Here is a 15,728-nt window from a genome sequence, read left to right as displayed (position 1 = left end):
CACAAAAATGCGAAAAAGACACCCTCTTTTCTTTTCTACTTGTAGTCTCTAACTGTGAAGCCTGGAACAAGAATTCTCCAAATACTGTCTTTGATTTTCAACAGGAGAAACAAAACAAGACTTTTTTACTCCACAGAGAAAGGACAAAAGTGGGATTTCATAACTAAACTCAAGTTGGCTTTGGGGGGAATCATCATTTTGTGTTCTCACAAACGCATGCAAAACAAGAGGTCCGGAGACTGACGATGCACGATTCAACGTAATAATGTTATCGGATTCCTTACTTGTCTTAGCAGTCTGAGTGATGTATGTTTATTAAAGATCTTCACAGCCACTTCTTCTCCTTCATAGGTTGCTTGATAAACGGATCCAAAACTGCCATCGCCTTTTGAAAAGAATGTACACAAAGCACTTAGGTTAATCTGTGCAAGCAGAAAAACTAAACAAATTGTACCTGGTGTAATTATATCTGTTTTGATGAGAAATCTGACCCCCCAGTGTCACTGAATCAAGGCTCCTTTAATGCCTCCCTCTTTCTTCTACTCCATGAACTAAGATGCACCTAAAGGTTTGGTAGCCAGCCTCCCCATCTTCCATTTACACACTCCTCACTCAACTACCTCATTCACTCCCCGACTTCATCAATCTTTATATGTGGGGAATTTTCACATTTTCATTTAGAGCCACAAGCTACCTCCCAAACTCTACCCTATATTGACTACTCTGTGTGGGAGATTTCCACCGACATGCTCCTCTAAATCTCAACTGCAAGCAATCAAAAGTCACATTCATCATATTTCTCCAAACTGGTTTTCATCCCACCTTCCATATATCTGATAAAAACAAAACAGGGAGGAGGGTATTGCTCAGTGGTAGAGTGTGTGCTTAGCACGCACAAGGTCCTGGGTTCAGTCGCCAGTACCTCCATTAGTAAATAAATAAATAAACCTAATTACCTCACCTCCCCACCAAAAAAAAGAATCAAAAAAAAAAAAAATTAAAACTTGGTGGGAGGGTATAGCTCAGTGGCAGAGCACATGCCTACCATGCACGAGGTCATGGGTTCAATCCCCAGTACTTCTGTTAAGTTAAAAATAACAGTAATAAATAAACCTAATTACCCCTCCAAAATAAAAAAAAAAAATTTTAAAGTTCTTTCAAACCAAACGAATTACTTTACGCCCATAAGATAACTTGCCTTTGCCCAGCCCCACAGCTAACCGGCTCCACTTTGCTGCCTCTCCCACGCCCACGCCTCCCCTTCCATTCCCACTGCCACTGAGCCCCGTGGTGCCTCCCTGTCTTCTTCCTGGACTGTGGGGGCCTCATGAGTTCATTACCTCCAACTCATTCTATCTCTCCTACAAAATTAACTGCCCTATAATTATACTTCCTGCGGCCCTCTTGCTCAAAAGCTAATTATTCTATATTGTCTGCCAAACAAAATCCAAGATCAAGTTCATGTTCATACTGTGGCCCTGAATTCCCTTTGCGCTTCCCCTCCTTCTCTGTTTCCCATTCTCTAGGCTCTAGGCCAGTAGTTCTCTTCCCAATTTTAGCTGCACAGTGTATCTGAGGAGCTGTTTAAAAATACTAATGGCTGAATCTACTCTCAAAGATGGTGCTGCCCTAATTAACCCCAGGAGGTACTGGTCATTAGGAATTATTCGTCTTTTAACTCTGTTGATGATAACAGTAAACAACCAGGGTTGAGGACAACTGATCAAGACAAACTGGAATAGCCAAAATTTCTTGAATGAACATGCTTTGTATCTTCAGGCCTCCGTACCTTTGTTCTCCAGGACTTAAAAGAGTTCTGTTAGTCCACCATCTCAACCTCTGGGCTGTTTGTCAAGTCTATACAGCACAATATGCACTGAGAAGCCAAAGCCTGAGAAACAGACCTGGATCAACGCTACAGACTATCACTCCTCACTGACACAGAGTATATCCTTATTTGTACAGTATTTATGTTCTCAGAGAGCATCCTGTAATACAGGCACTTAACTAATAAAAGTGAATGAACCCAGAAAAATCAACAAGGAATATAACAACGTTAAAACCTGTTATTCCTAAGTGGTGAAATTATGCACCGAGGGGAAGCTTCGATATTTTCTATTTTTAAACATTTTTGTATTTGTACCAATTGCATACTTTTAAATCTCCATAAGTATGTATAAACATAGATTATTGTATGCTTGGAAATAATGTTCATTAAAAATAAGAATAATAACTTCTTTATTTGCATCTATGTCGTAATTTTGCTAGATTGTAAACATGTGAAAAGTATTTTCTGTATATTATCAGTCTTGGTATCCCCCCATCCCTTCCCTCCAATATTCAATATTCAACTTTTAAAATACTTAGATAATCTTGTTGGTATTGAGAGAGTTTCAGGGGAAAATGAAGGCTACAGTAACAGGTAAGTATTGGAATCAAAATAGGATTGGATAAACAAGAGAGGGGAAAGAGAAAGAAACCAAGCGGAGGGAAGGGAGAGAAAGGACAGAAGAGACAGAGACTGAAAATAAGAGATGCACCTGTCTGGTTCCCCTCAATCTGAACAGCTACTGATGACAAAGGAAAATGTAAAGGGCAGAGAAAAGAAATGCTCTACAAACATTTCAGGTGGGAGTAGTAGAGAGGTACAATTTTTTAAAGCCCTTCCCTATTCCATAACGACTGCTGTATTAAAATGAAGTGTGGGCTGTCGTATCCTTCAGGTAATTTGGAGCAAAAATAAAGTTAAGGACTGCTATTGTGCCTTTTTGACAAGAAAATGTTAAAAAGAAAAAAACTGACAAATAACACCAGTGAAGTACCTTTCTATTGTGGCTCTCTGGAAAAAAACAGTCCTTCAAAGAGAAAATCTTCAAAGAGAAAATCATCTCCTAACTCTTCAGAGAGACACACAAAACCTCATACATGTGTATTTTAAAGTATTCAGTGGGCCCTTGAACAACACAGGGTTAGGGATACGGCAGCCCTGACTGCAGTGGAAAATCCACAGACTGCTGGCTCTGCCTCTGGACTCAAACCCTAGTTCTGGCAATTAAATCAAATGCAAGGACAGATTTCATAAATACGTGTGCTTCCATGGTGGTCCCATACCATCTCAAACCCAGCCTACAACAATGTGTGCAAAGCAAATTCCAGATATGTAACATCATCCGACCTTAAAATAGATTTTTTCCAAAGGAAAAACATTGCAAAAAATACAGGAAGACACTAAAAACTATGACAATATAATTATATTTGAATATTTTCTAGATTATAAATAAAAACTGTACCCTACTTTTGATTCTCAAACCAAACAAAACCAGTTACCTAAGAGAAACTCTGGAGCTTGTTCAAATTCCAGTTCATCATTGTTCAACATAATGCTTCTAGGCAGGTCAGCCAAAATCAAGTCAGGGGCAATCTGAGATATTGGAATGGTGAGCCTTGGTTGATCTGGATTTATTAGAAGGTCTCCTGAAAAGTACATAAAATATTTTTTTAAAAGACAAACTTTTAAGGTTGTACCTAAGTTTGTCCTTTGGATTTACAGTAATAATCACATATGTTCTATGATTTCTAATCACTCTTTAGGTTTTCTTACCAATCTTATCTTTTCTCTAGGAAATTTTAGGAAGGTTGAAAAGTTGAATTCATATCTACGTACTTGGTATTTTAAAAGCTCATTCCTAGGTTCACTCATTAGAAAGTAGAATTTAGAACTGCCTTAGACTATTGACACATGAATAGGAGATTATCCATCCTTTATTTTATCACATTTATACTGCACTTAGCATGGCTGACACGTTGCTAAGTTACTTCCATGTATCATCTATTTTAATGCTGATAACAATTCTATGATGTAGGTTTGGTAAGTATTCTCATTTCACAGAAGGGATTATGTTACACAGCAGCCAATATTTAAACTGTCAAACTGACATTTTTCTGAACTTATCAATACAAGATCTTACTGGTAATAAATATAATCTATTTTTGTGAACTCTCACTGCAACTGGATGCAGCATCCTTTAACTCATCCCTATGGATAAGAATTTTTTTTTTAGTTTATTACAAAACTCACTTCGCGAATGTTGAAAGGATCACTTAAAAACATCTGTTAAGTTGTGGCAACACATACCTTCTTCTGCTTTCTTCATCAAGTCGTCAAGTAAGATTTTTTGATGCTCTTCCCCATCGTTAAAACTATACAAGGCCCATTTCTTCAACAGAGTTTCTCCTTCGCCACAAATATCAATCTCCAATAACCCAGGAAACCACTCTTCCATGAGAGAATCAATGTGGTCCACAACTTGGCCCAAAAGAATACAGCCTACATAATCCAAGAAGAAGTCATCAACACCCTAGCAGACCCTTACCCTTCACAGAACTGGAAAGGGGAACTCTCAATTAAAAAAAAAAAAAGTTTAGATTTCTTTACTGGTACAATTCAAAGTTTTGTACTCATTTCCTTACCTTTTCTACAAGAAGGAACTGTAATTTTTAAGAAACTCTCCCCGTGATTGTCTAAGACTTCAGATCCTACCAGGCAGTAAGCTTCAGGAGACCAGATCAGGTAGATGCCTTGTCGCCAGTACATTCTGTTTGGGCGAAGTGCTTGCTCTGAAAGAAGTTTAAAGGAACCCCAAAATATCCCTGAATTAGTAACTGCTCCATAAATAAAGCAGAAAAATCACTGTGTACACCACAAGTGATGGTAATAGAGATACATTTCTTTTGAAAGAAAGTTTTGGTGGGGAGGGTATAGCTTAGTGGTAGAGTGCATGCCTAGCATGCACAAGGTCCTGGGTTCAATCCCCAGTACCTCCACTAAAAATAAATAAATAAACCTAATTACCCTCCCCCACCAAAAATTAAAAATTAAATAAACACCTTCTTAAAAAAAAGGTATTGTAACCATTAATGGGTCTTCATCCATGTATATTAAATCCACTGGATCTACTTAAGTCTATTAAATGTTTTATTCTCAATTTTGCAGTGAAGTAAACAAAATGCCCAGGAGATAACCTAAGACAGATTTCAGGTTCATGCTGTTAGGTAGCTTAATATGTTTAATAGGTAAAGAAAGAGAATCGTAAATAAGTTCCCATAACTTTTAAAAAGAGGTCGGTGGTCATGCTAAAACCAACACTTTGATGTGATGTAACTACTTATATGTTGATTAATTGCAAGCTAGATAAGGTTTATTTCAGAATACAATACCACCTCCATATAGCTGATTTTTTAACCACAAAACAAAATTATATTTTCCCTTTGGACCATTAAGATCTCTCTTTCTTCCAGGAGGAAGAGCTAGCATTACAAACACCCATTTTTATTCTTTTCTGTAAACCCCTCAGCGGTTGTGCAGCAGAAGAGAGCTATTATAGTGCCACACTGAATGCTCTGAATGGTCAGGACCTGTTACACTGTTAAGTAAACTCCTTGACTCTGCAGTCGTGGTCCTTTCTAGTTTTTCTCTGATCGTGGGGGGTGGGGGTGGGGCAGGGTTGGTGTGTATAAACCAATGACTCAGAAATGTCACCTTTTAAAACTACTATTTCTAACAAGTTCATGCTGTATAGCACAGAGAACTATATTTGACATCTTGTAGTAACTAATGGTGAAAAAGAATATGAAAACGAATATATGTATGTTCATGTATGACTGAAGCACTGTGCTGTACGCCAGAAACTGACACAACATTGTAAACTGATTATACTTCAATTAAAAAATACGTATATATACACAGAAAACCCCTGCTATTTCTAGTCACTTTAGCTTGAAAAGCAAGATACTCATACTCATTGTAAATATGTCTAAAATAAGTACACGTGAGCTTTGAGGAGTATCTGAGAAACTTCCTTCTTAACAAATTGCATGAACTTATTTGAGCAAATGAGGTCTTAGGAGCTTATTTTCTGATTCTCAACTGTCTTACAAATAAGTCAATTCTAGGAAAATGACATAGCAATTTTAACATTTTAATATGCCTTCCTCCTAACTTCTCTAAATATTAAGTCTTCATTAAATAAATACTTACCTCTTCCTGAAAGCATGTAAGGTGAAATTTCAAGTAATCGATTGATTAATCTCGACCAAAAGCCCATTGGAAAATAAGGCATTTCGTAGAGCCGAATGATAATTTCAGAGTTCTCACAGTGCGGGAGCTCTATCACAGGCCTTTGGTCAGACAGACTAAACAGAAAAGGACACCGGCATTTTACGGCTACATAAAACACTCAACCATGTTGACCAAAGAGCTTTACTACCTGCAGTCAGTGAATTGAAGATAAAGAGTCTAAGGGACTGAATTTTTTTTTATAATTTTTTTTGCTACATGGTCTTCCTACTTCAAAATTCAATGGTTATTTAATCAATTCAAATGCATGCTCAGATGTAGATGATCTATGAAGAATTTTCAGCCATTCATTTACACTAAAATAAATTACTACCGTTAGTTATGCATAGACAAATAAAGGGATTATATAAAACTTGAAAAAAGTGCACGTCTTAGAAAAAAGTGTGTATCTATTTTTAGAATTAGCTACTGGCCATCCATCAACGCAACTGGCACTACTGAATGTCGTATTACTTTACAACATTTCCTAGGTGCTTATAAAGCAATAAAAAGAACTTCAACAATACAGGGCGAGAACCCACACCTCCACTGTGTTGCCCCTCTCCTCTGAAAATTCACAGCCATAAATTATGATAAGACTTTCAAAAACTCACCATCTCCCCAGAATCTGCCTAATAACATAACTCTTTCAGTACCATGTAAGGAAACACACACACACACACACACACAAACACACACCTCCACTATTAACCTTTCTTAAAGAAATTAAGCTGTTGGTAAATCAAACAGTAATTATATACATGAAATCCGTCATTTATGGCAAATACCGTATCTTTAAAATGTCAAATGCAGTGTTTTCATTGAAAGGATACTTCAGCACAAAATTTACACAAGAAGAAAAAAAAATCACTACATTTATCATAGACTAAAGTTACTTCGACAATTAAAACAATCCAATATAAGGTTGAATTTCCATAGGGTAATTAAATGTTCAAGTTTTGGCTTACCTGCTTGGGACCAGCAAATTTTCTTCACCGTTTGGCAAGGCAATCTGGAATTTCTCTAGGAGTTTAAAGTATTGTGACATGTAGTTCTTTGGAAATCTCTTTTTCTTCGAAAGAAACTTCTCCACATCTCTACGTGAAATAATTCCCTTAGGATGTTTGGGACAGCCTTCCACTTTCACTGTCAAAATCTGAAAGATTTAAATGTGTAAATAATCACTGGAATTCATTTTCTGGAAGGTTTGGAATTAAAAGCATCTCCTTCGCTCAGTAAAAATGATCAAACAATTTTAGTGTTGGCAAGTACAACCCAGGACCTAGTTTCTCTAGCTAGCCGCTATGCAGCCTAGAAGCCCAGTGAGGCATGCACTCCCCCCCCACACAAAAAAGATTATTAAATTAAGGGAGTGAACTCAGCTCAGAAATTATGGAGATCCTCTGAAACCAGCGAACCACAAGCCAGCCTCAGCTCCAACTAACACATCAGCTCCGTGCCCCACATTCTTAATACAGTCTAACCAACAATACATTCCTAGGGAAGGTATCTTGCAGACTGTCGTCGCTACGGGTTTGCAGTAGAAATAGAACTTTGTATGTACATAGTAGGGGATGGTTTCCATCAATGGGAAGAGAAGCAGTGGAGCCCAGTTCAGTGATTCCCAAAGTCACCACTGAACTTCACTGGACTCCACTCAGTCTGGATCAACAGGTCTGGGATGAGGCTTGAGAACCTGCTTTTTTAACAAGAAACTGTGGTGATTCTAATGTGGAGAATGTACTTTGAGCTTTGATCATCATCACAGCAATTAAAAAATACAAGTTCATACTACAATGTGCCAGGCCCTGTTCTTTTTTGTTACTCTTATAATTGAGGGGAGACACACATATGACATACATTCAAAGCTACTTGCTCGTTTCAAAATTTTTTAAATCTCTATTGTAAAGTTAAATATATATATATATATGCGTGTGTGTGTGTGTATACATATGTGTTTTTGTATATATTTATATATGTATATATATAAAGTTCAGAAGAACTCAGGTTCAAATCCAGGCACCACTACCAACAGTGTGACCTTGAGAAAGAAATTTAACTTCTTTACCCAATTTCCTTCTCTGTAAAATGAGATAATGTAAGTGACTGTCTCTTAGACTGCTGTGAGAACAACACACATAAAACATGAGAAACACATACGACCCTTTTTAGCAAATAGCGAACCCTCATATATTAGCCACTTCTATCTGTGTATTCCTATTCATTTTACTTCGCCACATTAATTTTAAAAAGAAGTTTGTGCTTAATTTTCTTTAGTAGATCTACAATGTTTAAGGGATACTGAAATAGGAACAAATATTATTTACATTATCATGTAGCTGGGTAAAATAATGGACTGTAAAATCTTTAGGCCCAAAGACTTGTTCTCTCATCTCTATATTTCTATTTTATATGTATGATGTTTATTGAATCAATAAATGCATAATTGATTGAACATAAGTGCAATGTATAATGGGTCTTAAATAATAAAAACCATAATTTGGTACTTCTCCCATATTGTGTACTTTATAGCCCAAACTGCTCTTACAATTTAAGTAGTGAGGAAAACTACCTAAGTGCCTGTATAGTTGCTAAGACCTTGACAACTTGCCCTCTATCCCCAACCATGGTTCATATTTCCTTTGTAGCACTCTGTACCACCTAACACATTAAGTGTTCACATATCAGTTATTTCCTCTCATTTGAACATCAGCTCCACGAATGCAGGAACCTTGTTTTGTCTACTGCTATAGTCCCAGCACCAGAAAAATACATGGAACATCGTTAGGTGCTGGATAAATACTGCTGAATGTGTTCATTTGGAGAAAATAAAGTTTGGAGCATTTTATCCTAGGGTTAGGTTTATAGGCACTGGAGTCAAACCACTTGGTTTAAAATCCTAACTTTACTACTTCCGGAATATGTAACTTTGGATAAATTGTTTAACCTTATTGTCCATCAGTTTCTTCATCTTCAAGATGGGGGCTAATAAAGTACCATTTAAAAGAGTTGTTCTGAGAATTAAATTAGATAATTTTGAAAAGCGTATAAGTAACCTCTCATATGTCAGCCATTACTATATAGTTAGTCTAATTTATTTTACTTAGATGAACAAACTGATTTTAAAATCGAAGTTGGTGTTTGACTTTTTTACTAGATCTATGGTGCACTACCACTATTTGTAGCATATAGTTTCCAGAGATGGACACATTGATTTTTTTTTCCTCTCCCTACACATGCGGGCTGCTTAATCCTTCAAGAGAACAGAGTCCATCCATTTCCCCTCCCCTTAAATCTGAACAGGACTTGTGGTTGCTCTGCTCACTAGAATGCGGCAGAACTGACATTTTACCAGCTTAGCCTTTAAGAGGACTAGGCATACACAAGAGGCCACACAGAGGTGCATCAACACACCAAGAATGTGAGTGTAGCCTTCCTGGGCTTTCTAGCCCAGCTCAAAGGAGGAAGACCAGTGAATGGGCCCTGCCAACGCCACGTAGAGCAGAACCTCTTGGCTGGACCAGTCAACCTATAGAACAGTGAGAAACAATAAACTGTTGATGTTTTACTCCAAGTTTACTTGTCTACTCTAGGTTTGGGTACATTTTTGTTAGAAAGCAATAAAAAAAAAATACCTGAAACTTTATCTTAATTTTATCACCTTTAAAAGATCTCCTAATATTCCTCCAGCCTGGTAACTTATCAGCCTAACTTGTGCTCTTACACAAGGAAATAGAATTTTCCAAATTCCTCATACAACTTTTTAACAGGATTAAATGGCCATGCAAGCTTTTACTGCTCCAACTGATTAATCCAATAAATCCCTTTCACATTTCTTTTATCATACAGTTAAATGAGTTTTGCAAACTTCTCTGTGTGTTGATGGAAATATCTTTAATAAGCTTAGTGACCTAACAGCTCAGAGCACAGAGAGGTAGGTGGGCTCCTTAGAGCTTCTGCACCATGAAATTATTTCTGCCCTCATCTTGGTGATTCATGGAGGTGAATTCCCCTATTTATTTTTGCTGATCTGGCGTCAGGCAAGTCATTCTTGTTTTCAATTGAGTAGCCTTCATTCTCATTAAACCTTAGTAAAAATGACATTACATTTCAATATATAAGCATAAATAAAAATAATGGCATTTATTTTTAAGCTAATAAGAAATTTGAATTATCATTTTACTGACCCTTTCAATCTTGCAAAATAATTCTGAACTTTTCAAATTCTTGACTTAATTTTCAATTAAATGAACATGTTTATAGTACAATCATGTTAATGAGAAGAACTTTCATGGCGTTTCAACTTAATTGCTCCACAGACTCTTCAGGATTTTATGGCAGCCATGGTGGGAATTTGTTTCTGTTAAAAGATAGCAATTCTGTATGCAAACCACTTCGTTACTCTGTTGAATAGGACATACCCATCCTAATACTATCCACATGTGTGCAACTCTAAGTGTTCCCAATTCACATGGAAACACATCACTTTGTGGTGCAGCTTTAGCCTTTTCTTGACTATATAGAGTTTACTTATTTTCTGATACAGTGCGCCACCTAGGACAACAAAATCTGCAGGGTATCATTAACACTCCCTTTTCTCTCCAGAATGCATATACCTACACATCTGAAGATTTCTTTTCACATCCTGAAATAATGTCTTTAATTACCAAATAGGTCAAATATAAAATTTCACTAAAATGCTCTGCTCACTTGTACTGAACTAGGGAGGCAATGTAGAAAGTAATATTGTTATTTTCCACATTTTACAAGTGAAGAAACAAAGGCTTAACATGTTAAGAGATGTCAAAGCCAGTAAGGATTTAGAAGAGAACTGGGCACAGGTCTCGCTGACCCTTGGGCTCTCGACCACTATGCTTCCTGGGCTCCACTCTTATTTAGCAGGTGAGTAAAATCACACTTTCCACGGCATACACGTAGCAGAATGAAAAGCTACTTTAAAAATATCTACCAGATTAGTAGTAACTGCCCCATTACAATTAAGTGCCAATTTCAATGTTCCAATACGTTCTCAAGTTCCGTGGCATAGGATTTTTGCCCCAAATGAGTTCCCTCTTCAAAATAGCTTTCTTTTTCCCTTTAGATGAGATTCAAGGACTATCATTCAAGATTATCGGAGGGAACTGAATTACTGTTATGGCTTGATTAGAAGAGAGATTTCTAACGTAAAAAGACATAATCATTTTATGGACTCAGGGAGTCACACGCCAACTACGAATTACACTCATAAACAGACTCGCTGCCAGTGAGCACACATGCTGGAGACGCCCCCCACCCCCCACCCCCCGCCCGGCCGCAGGCTCACTTCAGTTCACGGTTAAGCCAGAGGCAGCTGTTCTCACCCAGGGTGATTCTGCACCCCCCAGCAGTATTTGGCAATGTCTGGGCACATTTTCACTTGTCACACTGAGAAAGTACTATTGGCATCTAGAGGATAAAGGCCAAAGAGGCTGCCACCAACCAGCAAGGCACAACAAGGAATCACCTGGCCCCAAATGCCAACTGTGCCAACGCCAAGGAACCCTGAGCTAGCATGCTCTGTTTGAGTGCTCTTCTCAAGAGGAGGATTAATGCTAACGAATTACCATCAACTCGCTGGTAACTGTTATTGGGAGAAGAAATAATTTTCCATATGAAATAAAACTAGAGAAAAGACAGCCATAATCACCACCATCCAGTTTTTAAAAGGGTAAACGTGTAGAGCTTCCAATTCCACTGGACAGAGATTTCACAGGCTCATCAACCCAATCTTCTTACACGTATTTACTCCAAGGTTTTCACAAAGCTTCCATTCAACTGACTATGTCAATAACTCAAAGCTAACATCAGGGTAGAAAAAAGCAGTCCGCAACAGAGTACAGACACCTGCCTGTGACTTGAAAACAAAGACTTTAAAATAAACTCTAAAATACCTTCCCTTCTTCCATGAAGCTCTTCTTTTTAAAATTTTTTTAATTCTTTTTTTAAATTTAGCTTTAAAAAATTTTTTTTAATTGAAGTATATAGTCAGTTATAATGTGTCAATTTCTGGTGTACAGCATAATGTCCTAGCCATACATATACATACATATATTTGCTTTCAAACTTTTTTATTAAAGGTTATTATAAGATATTGAATATAATTTCCTATGCTATACAGAAGAAATTTGGTTTTTCTCTATTTTTATATACAGCGACTATCACTTACAAGACTCAGACTCCCAAATTTATCCCTTCCCATCCCCTTCCCCACCGGTGACCCAAAGATTGTTTACTACATCTGCGAGTCTGTTTCTGCTTTGTAGATGAGTTCATTAGTGTCATGAAGCTCCTCTTTATGCAGTCTTGTACAGAGACTGCTCTACAGTGTTCTGTATTGACATCAGTTTCTACCTTAATTGAACACAAACTCTATAATGCTCAACGCACCTAGAGCTTTCTTTTCTTTTCTTCAACCATTATCCCCATGCCACAAAAACATAATACACCAACCTGTGCCATGACTTTACAAAGCCACCTGGGTTCCACAAAATATAAATCACTTAACTGCAGTGCTGGGTCTTGAAAATGAAGAAGAACCCCTGTAGTAAAAAAATCAAGCAGTGAAACATGGAATTTAGAATATACAAATATCAAAAGGCTTTAGAGAGAAAGCTAGTCTAACCTCTTTATTTTACAGATGAGGAAATTTCAATCTTGCTAGTGGCAGAGCTGAGACTAGAACCTGGGCATTCTAGTTCCAAGCTCTAAAGTCCCAATATTATTTTTTTAAAAAAGTATCTTTTGAACTATATAAAATGATCATATGTATAAGCATATTTGCAATAAAGCCATACACTGCACAGCATATACTTACAAGTAAACTGAAATTCATAAATATTTGGCTTTCTAATTGAACACTATAAAGATATACTTTATTTTCAAATATAGGTAAGAAACAGAGTATCACAGGAAACTACTTGTTTAAGAATGATGGGGAAAAGGAACAGGTCAGGTTCAATCCATCTGAGGATTATTTTTCATACAGAAGAATCGGCATCAACAGCAACTCCCCAGCCACTTACTCTAGTACTACAAATCAACTCAGACTTTTCTAGCCAGGTTCTTACTGATCAAGTTCACAAGGAGCACCAAAGTCGCTTTGCGAGTGTTCATCTGTGAGACCACGCTGGCAGTGTGTGATGTAACAGAGTAAAAGATCGACCACCGAGGAACTGCACCATCTCAGGGAACCACTGATTCTCCAAGTGCCCAGTTGAATCATCCCAATAAAAATTCTCCTTGACAGTCTGCATACACTAGATTCATTTGACAAAATGAAAAGATATGGCTTGTGCTTAGGGTCCCGTAGTTCCTGAAGAGTCAAGTTCTAGAACCCACATGTTTTAACTCCTCCTCAGAGACTTTGTCCACTACTGCCCTTAAATGATTTCTAATTTTTTTTCTTATGATGTGACATATGATTCAGCATCAAGGTACATGATGATCTCTCAGAAAGAAAGAAAAAATCAGTGACCTATTAAAGAATTTTGTAGATATCCTGTCAAATTTTGAATGTAAATTCTATACAAGATTCAGGCACATTTTCATAAATTACCGCAGCAGAGTTTTGAAAAAAATACACCATAAACAAACACACAAACCTGATTCATTTAGGAAGTGAACTGCATGAGGGAGCTCATTTTCATCCAACTGCAGCTGATGGTCTTCCACGAGCTGTAATAATCGTTTCCGGTCAATTACAGGAAATTCAGTTGGCACATTTTTACGCTCCGATAAAATGATTTTCTCAAGTTCTACATAGCAGTCTGGAATCAGCTGCCCAACAACAGGCTGATCTCGGATCTACAAAATTACAAATGACAAGCTGTAAAAATCCATTTTATTTATCTCTTGGGCCAGGAGGTTGGTAAATTCAGTGCTAATAGTTTTTACAGAAAGGGGTATATCATTCAGAATTGTATTCTTTAATCAAGTCAAAATGTTATGTAAAACTAAATTGTGAGGAAAAAATAAGGTGATCTTAAAATAAGAAAAATATGAACACAGAAGCCAATTTGGAAAGAATGATCAAATAATATAGTATGGAAATATTTATGGAGCTATTCAGAAAATCCATGGCAAAACCCAGGAAAAGTCATTAACCATAAATAAAAGCCTTGGTTTTCTAAGACATTAGATAGATATGGTAGCATAAGAAGTCAGTCAGTATTGCAAGAGCTTTTGGACCTTATTTATTAGATGAAAATATCCACACCCCAAGGTGAAACATTAACTTTTGTTCTTGTTGTTTGCAAAATGTTGTACGAGTGGAATGTACATAGCAGCTGTGAGGTCTGGAGAATGAAGTCTCCTCACCCAAGCTAGGCTTTTTCATGGAAACTCGAACTTAGGAAAACAGAAATCATCTAAACCCAAATGACTGTGACACAGGAGGATAATTTGAGGTCTGTTGCACTTAGAATCGAACAACTGTCTACTCATTGAGAGATACACAAAATAAACGTCTTAAAAGAATGGCCTTAAGATGATCATTTCGACAATGAAAATCTTTTCCAAACTAATTTTTTCTGAAAATCTAATTTTAAATAGAAATGCAACTCCAATAGTAACTAAAATGCCTTTGAGAACCACCAGGTGGCAAACTCTACCCATGTCTCAACCCAGGAATATATTACTGTATTTTCTTTTTATCTGACAATAACTAACAAAATTTCTACTTGAATTCTTAAACTTATTACAAACAGAAATTGGTTTTATTCCACACGTACACACACACACACACACACACACACACACACAATTTAACTTGCTGTTTTTCTTCTTTTAACTGGACCTTAAGGAACTTGATTTACAACAGCCATAACCATTTCTTACATATTTACCTCCAACCATTCAAGACTGTTTCGATGTACCCCTTGAACTAGGAAATTAAATATAATTTCACTAACCTCCATGAACCTTTTCATATTCCCTCTCTTCATTGTTTATAAATTAAGATAAAGTAGAACTTCAGATTGAAGTTTATGCCAAAAAGGGAAACCCACCTATAGAAGTAAACTAGAGTTCCCAAGAGAGCAAATCAAGTCACAAAGGGATGAACTTTACAGGGCGGATTAGGGGCCAGCAAGGGTCCCACTCGGCTAAGGGGCTGGGCAAGACTGAAAGGGACCTTGGTGGCAGAGAATTCTGTTTTGTTCTACTTCTTTTAGCTTTATTATCAGGTCACCAACAGCCAAAAATTAAAAAAAAAACAAAAAACCCTTTATTCTGAAACCTGCACAGACATGTTAATAAGGGTGAGACAGAGAAAGATTAGAAAAGGGCCAGATAAAAGGAAAAGATGAAAAACAATGAAAGGGCAAAAAAAAAAAAAAAAGGTTTCTAAAAGGTTTCTAATAGATTAAAAGCTGTTGTTTGAATACAGGTTGAAGCACCCCAGGGAGGAATGAATATTCAAGTTCTGGCAGGCTTATGGTTTTGGGGTCATTTAAGTCACTTAATTCTGCAAAGCAACTGAATGGGTTTTCAAACCCATATGCCAGAATGATGCATCCATTAGCCATAATACCACCATTTCTCAAAGCATTTTTTTTTTTTTTAACTTCTTTATCTG

At 37.0% G+C, this 15,728-nt stretch overlaps 1 protein-coding gene across 3 annotated transcripts in view; it reads right to left on the bottom strand.

Annotated features, from left to right (window-relative positions):
* The window catches only part of LRRK2 (leucine rich repeat kinase 2), a 135,444-nt gene that overhangs the window by 38,861 nt on the left and 80,855 nt on the right, over window positions 1-15,728 (bottom strand). For all 3 annotated transcript variants that reach the window (XM_010980302.3, XM_031462747.2, XM_064491772.1), the window contains 8 exons: window positions 13,756-13,957; window positions 12,605-12,693; window positions 7,084-7,271; window positions 6,038-6,192; window positions 4,471-4,617; window positions 4,136-4,327; window positions 3,328-3,474; window positions 285-385 (listed from right to left, as the gene is read on the bottom strand). In XM_010980302.3, coding sequence (XP_010978604.3) covers window positions 285-385; window positions 3,328-3,474; window positions 4,136-4,327; window positions 4,471-4,617; window positions 6,038-6,192; window positions 7,084-7,271; window positions 12,605-12,693; window positions 13,756-13,957 — 1,221 coding nt within the window. The remainder of the gene's footprint in view (window positions 1-284; window positions 386-3,327; window positions 3,475-4,135; window positions 4,328-4,470; window positions 4,618-6,037; window positions 6,193-7,083; window positions 7,272-12,604; window positions 12,694-13,755; window positions 13,958-15,728) is intronic.

Source organism: Camelus dromedarius, chromosome 11, assembly GCF_036321535.1.
Source record: "Camelus dromedarius isolate mCamDro1 chromosome 11, mCamDro1.pat, whole genome shotgun sequence".
Classification (NCBI taxonomy): domain Eukaryota; kingdom Metazoa; phylum Chordata; class Mammalia; order Artiodactyla; family Camelidae; genus Camelus; species Camelus dromedarius.
This window is presented reverse-complemented; position numbering and strand designations above follow the sequence as displayed.